The sequence below is a fragment of the Corvus brachyrhynchos genome, unplaced genomic scaffold (genome assembly GCF_000691975.1).
Source record: "Corvus brachyrhynchos isolate BGI_N302 unplaced genomic scaffold, ASM69197v1 scaffold3, whole genome shotgun sequence".
NCBI classification, from domain to species: Eukaryota; Metazoa; Chordata; class Aves; order Passeriformes; family Corvidae; genus Corvus; species Corvus brachyrhynchos.
The window spans coordinates 13034337-13047667 of NW_008237619.1; the positions used below are offsets into that span (position 1 = coordinate 13034337).

The following is a 13331-nucleotide window of genomic DNA, read 5'->3' on the forward strand; positions in this document are numbered from 1 at the left end:
CGTCCTCTGATAGAAGGCAGGTTACAGCCACCTCTCCCCCACCAGATTCAGAAAGAATGTTTCCTCGGAGGAAAGTGAAAGGAAAAGAATTTATTTAGCAAACACAGTGCACACAGACACAGGAAAAGAATAATGCTAAATAATAAAACCTCTCAGTGTGGAGAGAACCTGGGTAGATCTCAGAGTCCCTTCTGTGGGTGTGACTTTCTCTCTTTCAGAGCTGGGTTGGCTTGGGCCCCTCCGGGCCAAGGTGTAAAGGTCTCCCAGATGATGTTCTGGTGGTAGCAAGTCCAGAAGAGAAGAAACTGAAGTATCAGGAAAACTCCTTGCTTTAGCTAACGAACAAAAAGCTAGCTACAAAGTGGGAGAATGCCACTCTCTTCCCTGCTGCAGAAAGCCAAGCTGAGCAGCCAGGCAGGAGAAGCCAGCAAGCTGATCTGCGTTTTGGAAGACAGTGCCAAAGGAATTCCACTGGCTTCACCCCGCTCTCTCTTAAAGGTCTGCCTTAAAGCTACAGAAAAGGACACAGGGTTCGTGTCTGGGCATAGAGCAGGCGATAGGGGATACACATCATAAAGTCACCCCTAGACATTCCTCCCCTCATCCCATATCATCGGCTGAATGTCCAAATTAACATATTCTAGCTTTACACACACACATTAATACATACATACATACGTATGTATGTATGTCACCCCAAGACAGATGGTTACCAAAAGGAATAGCAAATACAACTAGAAATGGAAAAATACCGAGGGAGAAGCATACTAATTGCGTCAGCTGAAAATGCAAACTTTCCCAAAGGAGAACAGGGCAGCTGGGGATGCTCATGCCACCGGCTGTCCAGCGCAGCACAATGACACATATCTGTCACTGTGAGACAGTATCAATCCTCTTCGACAGGCAGCACAATGCCTTGCATGGTTTTTGAAGGAAATTCAATGTTCATCAAGGAAACTCGAGCTGACTTCTGGGTTTTAAGTACCACAGAAGGGGAAGTCAGGAAAGAATTGCAGCTAAGACACTGCTGAAGCCACATCAACCTTTAAGCATGTCTAAAGGGTTTTGATGCAGTCTTTCAATATAAATAATTTCAGGCAGGCAGATCAAAATTTCTAGATGTCTTTTTGAAGAAAAAACCTGTGGTAAGTGGAAGAGGGCTAGGACATATGCCACTGACTAAACCTAAAAATCAGTACACCAAAAACAGAAATGGGGAGAAGCAGGGAGATGTAGCCAAGGTGTTTTTCATAAATAATACTGATGTAGATTCTGTGATAAATTCAATTTCTCTGATGGGAAAAATGTATGCCAAATGGTTTGACCACTGACCACAAAGACAGACTGACACACAGTGCAAGTAATTAAAGAGTTAAAGGATGGTAGGCTAATTAAATGAGGCCTGCATAGCTTAATGGGAAACAGATCTTGCAAAAGTACGTAAGGTATAATTTCATTAACATGCATGTTGCTTATTAAACATAGCTATAAAGATTCCCTCACAGACTTCTATAAAACAGCTGATTTAGAATCTTCACTAGACTCAGAAACTAGCATATGCAAAGGGAAAAAGTGCCTCATGTTAGATTAAAACTGGCTTATAAATATGAAAAATACATGGGAAAATTGTGATCAGAAGGTAAGGTAAACTGGTATCTGTTCCTGAGCCACTGCTAAGGGAAGTTAGAAATAAAAGACAAAGTAAACATGTACATTTTTATGACTGACTTACTGTAAAACGAAAACAGTGGATAATGACTAGCCAGTAAGTAAAATATTATACTTTTTTTTGTTTATGCTAGGATACATACTCAAAATTATGTTATCACCTAACATTTCCTTCTATAGAATTGCTATCCAAATTAGAACAAAGAATGACTTCCTAAACACAGCCTTCAATACTTCTTTTTCTCTTCATATTTTACTATATGATTATAGGGTTAGATTCTGGCCCCTGTGCCCTGAACATGTCATTATATTTTCTGTATTTTGCTGTATTTTTGTAATTTGTTACAAATGCAGTTGCTTGCAAATAATCATCTTCACAGTACTACAGTGAGACATAATTAGGGTGATCATTTTAGGAGAAAATCGTAGCCAAATATCACCCAGTTTCAGAAATCCAACTAGAGAAGCCCAGGATCAGACCCGCTCAAAACACAGGCCTAACTATAAAAATCACTACTGAGTTGTCCTCACCTACGAAATGAAAAAGAAATATTTCACCTTGAGCATTTAAAAACCACAGAACAAGTATCCACCTACTGAAAACTGATAGAAGGAAATCGTCCAGCATCAGACACTAAGCAGTAGAAACATTTTTCTCACAAACCTACAATCGGTTTAATTGTAAGAATTTCTTCCCTATTCTCCTCCATGCACTATAATTTGTTCCAACTTCAACAAACAGGGTCACAGTGTGACAAATAAAAGCCTCCGTTACTACCCACTCATCTGTTACCAGGGCAACAATCTGTGCATATACTGAATGAGACAAGAGTCATCTGGAAAAATACTATGGAATTGTGTACTACTGCTATCCTGTAATACAGGAGTACAAAAGCTAACTTCTCAGTGCTTATATGCTTTTAATTTTTGTTTCAGATGATACTATGGTGAAGTGCTAAACCCCAACTCAGCTGTGAGCAGGGCTGCCATCTCCAGAGCTGCAGCACAGAAACCCACTATGAAACAGTGTAGGTAACACTTTGCCATGGTACATTTTCCTTCTTCAGCACAGCTTACTACAGAGCAATTTGTAACTGGTATTTAGAGATTACCAGCAAGACAGAGATCGTGAATTTAGCAGCACCTGAACGGCACAGAAGAATATTTTCCAGTAATGACAACCAAGCCACTCTGCCTGCCTGCAATCTGAATTTTAACACATCAGCAGTTCATTAGGAGGCACAGAGTGGGGAAGGAGCCAGATAAACTACTTAACTGTGGCCCCTAAGCTCTTCCGTTAATTCACCCATCTTAAGATCGAAGGCCACACAACTTAATCTACACAGGTTTGCTCTTCCCACCTGCTCTCTGAACATCAGCAGGGATGATAAGAACCTAATAAAAAAAGCAAGTTAGCTCTTGCACAGAAGATCAATCATTAGGAGAAAAATAAGTAAGAGTAGCCTTTACCATATACAGAGCACCAATCCTTCTGCAGGAAACAGCACTCTTCAAGTGATGGCTGAATTTGGAAAGCAACGCTACCAAGTTCAACCCTCAAAATACAAAATCTAAAAGGCACCATATAGCTAAGTCTGGATGGATTTTCACATGGGCAGAACATAGCACTTATCTGCCATTTTGGCAAGTTCCCTATCACATTTCTGATTTCTACAACAACAGCAGACTCAATTCCTCAAAGCTGCAATAATGGACAAAACATACCTCTTGTTTTCTTTAATAGTTTTTCAAACACCTGAATCAATTCCTCTTTAAAAGCCTTCTCAACAATAACTCAGCCTGAGACAGAGCATTGAAAATGGAAAGATACAAAGTGGAATAACTTGAAAGCTACAAGCAACTAAGAAAAAAAAAAATCTGTCTTGTGGCAAATGTTAGGCAACCTTAAGTACAGGTGGTACATTCTAAGCCAGCTCTACAAGAAAGAAAGGCAAGTTACACAAAGCAGTCCAATGTTTATGAGTTGGGACTCCTCCAATCATGCATCTCAATACAGCCAAATGCAAGGTCAGACATCTAGGAACACAGAATAGAGGTCACACTTACAGGATGGAGAACTGAACCCTGGAAGTCAGTGACTCTGAAAAGAACAATGGATCATATTGGATAATCAGCTTAAGCTGAGCTCACAGCCAGCTTCTGTGGCAAGGAGTCCGCAAAGACACTGGATATTTACACACCAAAGTATCAAGCGGAAGTGAAAATGAGGTACTATCTCTGCAAACAACAGTGCCAAAAGAGTGCTACTGGAATAGCCAGTGCTCATTATTTCACCACCACAAAAGGATACGGAAACTAGAAGAAATGTTCAGAAAAAGCTCACCAAAAAACAAACCAACCACCACAGAAATATTCTCAAAATGAGAATTCAGTGCTTCATTTCATTTACTCAAGTAAAGCTTAAGCTATGGTCTGCAAGTAGCTATAGGAAAAAACACAGAACTTACTAATGGAGAATGTAACAAAAGCAATACCTGGACCCAAAGCCAGTCAAATTTGTATAGTAAAGGTACATACTTTCACATTAGGATTAAGATTGGCTGAAACTAAATTTATTAACATCATTAATGTTTCATCACCCTAAGTCTTCAAAGCAAGATTATATGTCTGAAGTACATCCTTGTTCAAATACAAGTTATAGACCTCAAATGGAAACTACCGAATCAAATGTTTGGTCTGTGCTTTATACTGATCCCTGTGGGCCTTGAAGAATATTCATCTATGCTGTAAGGAACTTGGAGAACAAACTATAACTTCCACTCATGCTTTATCTTCAGGAGAAACAGGCATGAACTTTCCATATCTAAAGCAATTATTCAAACAAGGCTCGCTGAATTCCTCCATACACAGAAATATACTAACCTGTTAGAGAACAAAATGGATTACCCCATTAGCTATGTTTAAATACATAATTTCCAGAAAGAGAAAAAAACAATATTTGCTTAGATAACTTAACACATATTAAGCACAAAGCAACTATTGTGCAAAATTGCCAAATACTGCATTTTCTCTAAAGGCTTTCTTACAGAATAGCCTTGCTCCTTTCCAGAGAAGGGAAAAAACCCCCATCAAAACACCAAACAAACAAAAAGTCAAACAAAAAAGCTTCCAACTCCACAAATTAACACACACACACAAAATTCAACACTGTTCTCAGTCTTTACCTGTTCTTGTACATCTTCAAACTCTGAACTAAGCAGCTCTATGAAGATGGGGACAGCTCCTGCTTGAATCACTATTCGAGTCTGAAGGGAATTTCCCGAGGCAATATTTGTCAGCACCCACGCAGCTTCAAACTGGAAAACAAAATACAAGTCAGTTTACCAGGAGCTTTCTATGCCACACCAAACATGGAGACTAAATGTCTTCTAAAACCAGAGAGATTTGGCATAGGACAAATGTGAGATATGACTAATTAACAGACAATTTGCAAAGAATTAGAATCATATATTTCAGGGTTATCACTATCACTTGAAACAAAAATTTGCAGAAGTTCCTTACGAGAACATCGAGTTTGCTGTGGCTTTTCAAGTCTTTTTGGTTTTGCTATGCATTTACGTTACCTTTGCCTTTCTTAATGGCTAAGAACCTGTACACATAACAATGTGCCTTCCCACGTGACATGACACCTGCATTCACTGAATCACCAGTGATATTCCTGAAGATGCAGGAGAAGACATTGTTTGACAAAATTTCATGGATATGAAGCAAATAAAAGATCTAAAAGAGATTAAAAAAAAAAAACTCAAACAAAACCAGATTTCTAAAAAACAACTCAAAGTACTTCTCTCCAACTCTGGTGATCAATGCCAAATGTTATTAGAGTACGATGTTCTTATTCAAGACTTGAAGCAAAAGTGAGATCCTGAACTAATATCCTGCATCTTTTAACTGTTTTTGTCATTTATTGTTTTAATCTCAACTTGCAAAAGCATTAACTTTTTAAGATGAAATGCAAATTTTAACCCTACCTGAGACCTCAGGCCTCAGAAAACGCAGATTCTAGAAATCCTAATCTGAGTAGGTTTCTGCATGCTTTCAGCCCAAAGATTATTACACTACACTAGCAAATTTAAATCTTATCAGGTACATCCAGAATCTATAGAATTAAAAGACTGCTAAAAGGTGAATGAAAAGTAAAAATCAACAAACAGTAAAAATGGAAAGTTGTAAACTATAAATGACCAATTTTGACATTACCAAAAGATGCTGATCCATCAGTATTCCAGTGAAAATACCAACATACCTTCAAAAACTATCTGTCTCTCTCTGAAGAGCAGCAAGGATTTATATTTCAGGTTTAATCATAAAAACAACTCTTGCTAAGGAGTTGCACCAAATCCTGAAACATGCCTGAAATAGTAACTCGAGAATTAAGCCTAGACTTCCAAGGCTTTTCATTTTTAAGTGTTACTAAAGACTTTGGTTTTGAAAGTACAGTTAATCCTGCCCTTCTGATCAACTGAAGAAAAAACTATCTTCTTCTAGTAAGATGTGATCAGAATAAACAATTCCAAAATACATCACTGCAATACACAAGGAGTATGGGCTGCAAAACAAAGCAGAAACACACAAAATCAAAACTGCAAGATTCATAATTAATGAACTAGAAGCAAAACTGTGTGGACAGAGCCTAAGGCCAACATAAAATACTGCTTTCCTGTAACTTTACTTTCGCTGAAGTGAGTATCCAGTGTTTTGAGATACACTGTAACATAACTTTTTACTCATCTTTCAACCATAGAGGTTTCTTATCCGTATTTTAAAATTTGCCCTCTGGCTTCCCACTGGTGCCACCAGCTTGAACGATTCACAGCTTGGAGACTCACACTGTCTCCAGTGTAAGTCACAGAAAGGTTAGAGTGACAGTTTCTCTCCTGCTCCTTCTCTGTGGACACCTGATGCTCCAAGATGTATAACTAAGGAATAGTCACATGTTAATGGCAAAGATATCTGTGTGGTATTGTTTTTTTGTAAGACTCCTCTCTCCACAGGAGACAGATGTACGTGTTCATATACGGCCAAAATGACCCTGGAGAACTTTTTTAAGTCTTCCATTCACCTTGAGTAACAACAGGACAGAGGAATTCCTAACACATTAGGCCTTCCTATTACTGATCTCAGAGGCCTAGCTTTTACAGCATATTCAACTGACAACACAGAAGAAAAACAGATCATAAATTCCCATAAAGTTCCAAGTTCATTAACATGGAAGTTGCCATATTCAATCCACCATACAAGCAGCTATAAATTATATTTCACTGTCTCAGAATGTGTTGAAAATCCTTTCCTTCTACAACTAGGCTACAGTTAGAAATGCCAAGAATGCCAAGCCCAAAGGAATATTTTTGGGAACAATGACAGAACAAATATTAGAAAGTGAGGTCCAGAGAACTTCCCAACTAATCACAGCAAAAGGTTCTACCTGCAGACCCTAAACTGCCAAGCAGGCAGAGAGATTTGGCAAGATGGAGGAAAATTACCCAGGTAGAATGGAATATCGAGAGCAACATACTCAAGCTTGTATTTTCACTGCTTTCCTACAAACTCCTTAGGACAAGCTTTCCACATTTCCACTCTGACTGATTTTTCCTATTTCCATGTAAAAATCAATAAATGTTACACCAGTAAGGCCACAAGAATTGCTTCCATTTATCTCCCTTAGGTTTCTGCGCTAGACCACTGTAAGTAATAAAAGGCATTCCATTTTTTTTTCCATCAGATAGCTTTACAAATTTTCCATTGGAGTTGCAAACCAACCAGCTTAAATCTGATACGTGTTCTTAGTTACTGTCCACAGACTCCTCAAAGGAAGCTAAGAGACCTCTGAAATTCTGTGGATAACAATTTGAAAAGTAATACCTGTAAATGATTTCTCTAATGTATAAGAAAACTGTAAATTTTTTGCGTATTTCCAGTCAACAAAATTTGGATTTCACATGGCATTCACAAACCTGTTGCCTTACGCATTTTGAAAGAACACCAATTCTAATTTAAGTGTTGTATTTAATGGTTACATGTTAACATATTTTTTAACTTAGATGATTTGTTTTTAACTAGGTGATTTGTTTTCTTCCACATTCTATTAGCCAAGAAAGACTGACCAGAAAAATGGACAGCTGGAAATAAGACAAAGGTCCAAAAAAATTAACCACCATTGTAGCACACATAATTCAGTTTTTTCAAACCACAATAAGGTTTCCAGCTTTCTATGCTTATCATTACAGATTGATTTCTAATTCTAAACTTTTTTTTTACTTTAATCAAAAATTTAAATCCTAATTCTGAAGATTTAAAACTGTCTTCAATTAGTACAAAGAAGACAAACATTAAGGTTTTGTTTAATAGCTTTTCATCTGCTAAGTTCCAAATTTCAAGCTCTTATTTTTGTTAAAGTCTGAAGACCCCATCCTATCAATCACTCAATGCATGTCAGACATCTCTCTCTCTTTCTCCTGTACCCAGAGGTCTTGCCAGAAATTCTGAAGATAAAATAGTTTTTTTAACATAGTGAAGAAAGAGAGGCAGTACAGCTGAACAAATCCTTAATTTTTTTTCCTTTCTAATTTGCATCACCCAATGCCTTCCTAAACTAGAAGACAGATACATTTATATTTTTATACCTGCAATGTACAATTTTCTTTTCTCTTCAGGAACTCCACAAACCTGGCCACCACTCCCTGTGTGCTTATGACTTCATCTATTGGAGGATTTGGTTCTGTTTAAAATAAAAAGTTAAGTTAGATACATTCATTTCTTTGTAAGGAAATTCTCAAATTACTGCATCAAAACAATATCCAGTGACATACTGACTGCTCTTTTCTTGGAGTGTGTTCTTTTTCTACAATACTTCACTAAAAGGCAATGGACTCCTATGTGTCAACATAAGGAAACTCCAATCTGAGTTTTGAGGTAATAAGATAACGTGATTCAAAGCACTGATGCACTCAGTAGTTTAGGCAGACTGATTCCACAGCAGCAGCTCTGTGCAGTCACTCGGGCATGCACACACGCAGAGGAACTTTGGTATATCAGCATATTTGAGCCACAGAGACACTGCCTACAACATTTAAACTTACATCCAAGAGGAGATCTCACATCTGCAACACTTAGTACAGATTTCAAGAAAAGAAGTGACTATTACATACATCAAGCTGACACTGTGTAATGCAGAGCTTTACCCAGAAATTTCAGTGTGAAACTCAATTTTTATTGCTGTCAAAGTAAAACCACATGCCAGGGAGGCTTCTACATTTTTCTCTAAGTAATTTCAGCCCTTACCTTTAGAAAGCAGCTTTCGGAACTTCTGGGTGGCTGAGAGCTGCTGCTCTGGACTATTGGAGAAAATCATCTCAATCATATCAGAGGTGATGACTGCACTCTAGGATTTAGGTGGGGAAACAGAATGAAGGTGATAGAGAGAAAAAGGGGGAAAAAAATCTGGGATTAGCGATAAACAGGTTACATTTGCTAAACCAGTATCAAGTTTATCTCTTATTGAATAAAAACTTAGGTAAGACCATTATGGACAACAAAGGAATCGTTATACATGTACATCCACATAAGGCAGCATCATTCTTAAGTGCAACTTTGCTTTACTGAAAGCCAAAATCCAAATTTTCCTCAAGATATAGCAAGAAAATTGCTCTTCAAAATTTTTCACTGGTATTTTCTCCCTTCCTCTAAAATAAATGTCAAATTGTCAGCTTCAACAAAAAGTAATTATGTTAGCATTTAGATTTCCCTAACATGTACCTTTTGACTTATTCTCTTACACCAAAATGTATAGGACCTGTCATTTCTAGAAGAGTTGACAAACCTTGATAATGCTTATCATCATCAAGTAGGAGTATTAAATTTTCCATAATACTGATGGTTTCCAATAATATGACTAAATTAAATCTGCAACCTCTCCTTATCCTAGGTAAAATCTGACATTCTGTTCACCACATGTGTACCCATGTAAAAAAGTGTAAGAAGTGTCAGATTTTTTTCTTCCACTTCTAATCTAAATCCTCAGATACATCTGATCCCAACCCTTAGACAGACAGGGAGACAGATGACAGTGCTGAAAATACTTAAGCGTTGTCTGTAACAGCCAACAGCTCCAACTGTTAAGAGCCTGAAATTAATGGCAAACTGTGTAATGACAATATCTATCAATTAGGCAAAATCCTTTCCTTACTTTTTACTATCTATCCATTTGTTTCACATAAGCTTCCACACAAATGATTAATGGTATTTAGGACTTGCCTGATATTTGAATACCATCTTGAAGAGCAAAACCATACATTCTATTATCAATCTACCACACTGTTTATGAGCACTTCTCTGTTTCTCAGTAATTTTCAAGGCTCATATAACCACCAATAGTTCAGTCTGATTTCTATGGAAACATCACTTGCATACTCTGAGCACAGACACTGTGAAGATCAGCGACACTTTTAAGTGAGAACTGCACTTTCCCTTAAATCTTCTGTAATAGAACTGAAACCATTACCATTTTTCTTTCCAGGAAGAAAGTAAAAAAGTGTAATTCCAACTAAAACTGTTTTTCTGTAGTATTAAATTCTAGCATGGGAAGGAGTTCAAGGCCTCATGCACACAGTTAAGCTAGGTCTAGCAGTGTTTCCAACACTTTGGTTAAAAATGGTGCCACTTGAAAGTCTGCTAAGAAAGATTTCCACTGAGCCCCTTTTTAACTTTGTGAATTGCAGTAACACACTGCCTGACTTATATTTTCAAGTTTCAAGCATTATGAATTTCAGATTAAAAAATCCCCAACAACTCTGGGCAACAGTTGATAGAATCACCTGTAATGGTAAACACCAAATCCAGAAAGTGTGATCAGCCTGCCAGGACAATGAAATTTTATTTAATTTTCTTGACCACATATCCTCTGAAAAACCACTTGCTGTATCCCTGACATTTTTCTCTCATGTAATCTGTTTCAGGGCGGTTCACTGAGACAGGTGTCTCAGAGCTGTCCATCTCTGAATGCATTCTTCACGTTATTCTGGAATTTCATTCCCATCACGTCACTGCACAACAGACCTGCCCAGTTTCAACAAACACTGTATTCATTTCTCATCACTTACAGAAGTCATCTCCATGTTGTTCATCTGAGCCTCATGGAAGCCCCCATCGGACATCACTTCCTCCTCTGCTTCTTCCTCGGCCGTTGCAACATTTCGGCGTTTAAACAACTGAAGAGATAAAGTGTTTAATATATATATGTATTTAATATATATTGCATAGCCAATATTTACACAGCATGTTATGTTAGGCTGCTATAAAAATTATATATGCTATCACCTGAAAGAAGGTAGTACACTGGCTACAGGACTTCAACTGACAACACACGGAGAAAGTTTGGCCATGGAGTAAAGGAAAACAGCAACCTGCTAAAATACCAGTTCCTAAAATTTCTGAGAATTTTTCACTGATATCCCCTTCTCTTCTTCACCATCTGCCTCCATCTACAAGCTGTCTAGCTTCCATACCATCGCTTTCTTGCAGAGGATGCTGGGGCTCAAAGACTTGATAAATTCCTGTGTATTACACATCTTCACAGAAAACATGCAGGGGCTCTGACAATCGAGTTACAGTGGCAAAGAGAGGGCTTTGGATGATGATCATACATAGGATATTATACTGGGATGAGCAGAATTTGGTTGCTATGACTTTAAAGAAGGTATCCAGTTCGAGATGTCATGAGGAGAGCCAGAGAGGCTAAGCTACTGGTCAGTTTTGTTCAAACCCTCAAGCTGCTCTGGCAATGTTACACTTGAGTGAATGAGGAGCACTCACTCTACATCTTGTAAAGCCTGCAGAAGAGACAGTGAAGTCTGCAAGTGATTCTGATTTCAGACTACGTATGAATGTGGAGGGCGGGAACAACTAAGAAGGGGCTTGGGAGAAGCAGAGAGCCAGACACTGCAAGACAGGACTGTTTAAGGACCGATCACAGGTATCAACTGCTGTGCATTACCTGCTCCTCTCTCTTTTGCTTCCGTAGCTGAAGACCCTCTTCCTCCCGCCTGCGACGCATCTCGTCAGGGTTTAGGGATTTGTTCTTGTAGCTCTTCAGCCGGAAATTCTCTTTTCCTGAGGTCGTCATGATTCCTTCACAACGCAATTTAAAAAAGACAGAATTACTCTTCAACAACACATCATTTTATATACTGTCTCCACTCCTTAAAGTCTGTAGCCATGAACTTCCAGCCACTGCCCCCCTATATTCCATCACCCAACTTCCAATAAAGCTTAGAAGGTGGAAAGTAAAATTTCACAGAATTGTCACTTTGGTGTGTCAGTTCTTCACATCAGTCTAACAAGCTTTTATTTTTTGAGGCTTCAGAGAGCAAATCTAATACTTTATTAAGAAAGAACTATGGTCTATAAGGCAGCGTATATAGCCTGGGCTAAAAAGAAAACTGCGCTTAAAAATTTTAACATTTCTCCACACAGAGAATTTGCCAACTTACATACTCCTGTCTTTACTCAGAAGTGAAAGTGTCTTAGCTGCTTTTTAGCTTAATTTACTTTGCATGCCAGTACAGGGGCTTTTTTTTTTGCACTTCATATTCATGTTTTCAGTTAATTCAACACAACCCTGTTGAAGAAACCCTGTGTTCTTTCTATCCAGACAAGGCCTACAAGGAAATTGAAATGAAAAGAAAAATTTTACGTGAAGATGGTTTAACCACTGAAAATGCTCAGTCCTGCAAAGAAAGCAGTGCTATTGTTCCCTTCCTCCCCACCCCAGTCCCTAATCCCGCCACTGTTTATGCAGAGGGGCCTTTCTTCAGTCTGTGATTTCCAAGTACCATCTGTCTTATGTAACTCAGTGGGTCAGCATTTATAGCTGCCCATGGTGATTTGCACATGTACAACACCGCACTTTGGAGCCACTTAGCATAAAGCAGTAGGTAAAGAACTGTGTGGAAAGAACTCATCCCCCTGAAAGCAATGGGTGTGGATTAGGTCTCTACTCTTAGTGCTCCATTCTGCTGCTACTCCTCTCCTTACATCACCCCTTTAAATCCAAAAGAGGTTGGGAATCAAATTCTCAACATGTCAGTGTTTCAATGTGTCTTCACAGAGATGTAGAATCTCCAACATACTGTAAATCCTGCAACACAAAATTTAGGAAACTGCACTATATAAAAAGTTACTCTACAGGACTTTCAAAGCTCTCTTTCAAATGCCCTAATGTGTTGTATTAAATAAGCTACCTACCTCAAATTCCGTAAGCACAGAATCACCGGATGATAAACGATCTCCTGTGCACTTTTTACTTTAAAATGGAGCAACATGGGTCTATACAGATTCTCAACAGCTTAGGTTTCCTATTTAAAATACATCAAATGTATATCAAGTCTAACTACTTTTCTTTCAGTTAGCACAAAGAGTTGTAGGAGAATAAAAAAAAAAAAAAAGGATACTCAAATATGCTTCTTGTTAGAGCCTCTTTTTAAGTTGCTGCTACCTGACAACCATTTATAAGAATTCTGACAATCAGAACTGACTTTTGCAGAAAACATTTTGGACATCACTTCAAGTGTTACTGTGTTCTGAAAACTGAGATTTAAAAAACTGTTCAGGGACACAAAACTACTACATTGATTGTCAGTCAGTCA

The 13331-nt window shown here is 38.1% G+C and overlaps 1 protein-coding gene across 1 annotated transcript in view; it reads right to left on the minus strand.

Moving 5' to 3' along the window:
- Window positions 1-11849, minus strand: part of KPNA1 (karyopherin subunit alpha 1) — a 41755-nt gene extending 29906 nt beyond the window's left edge. The window contains exons 1-5 of the mRNA XM_008631806.2: window positions 11681-11849; window positions 10788-10895; window positions 8971-9070; window positions 8313-8407; window positions 4854-4985 (exon numbers count right to left, since the gene is read on the minus strand). Of these exons, the coding sequence (XP_008630028.1) occupies window positions 4854-4985; window positions 8313-8407; window positions 8971-9070; window positions 10788-10895; window positions 11681-11809 (564 nt within the window). The 5' untranslated portion in view covers window positions 11810-11849. The remainder of the gene's footprint in view (window positions 1-4853; window positions 4986-8312; window positions 8408-8970; window positions 9071-10787; window positions 10896-11680) is intronic.
- Between the last annotated feature and the right edge of the window lie 1482 nt (window positions 11850-13331).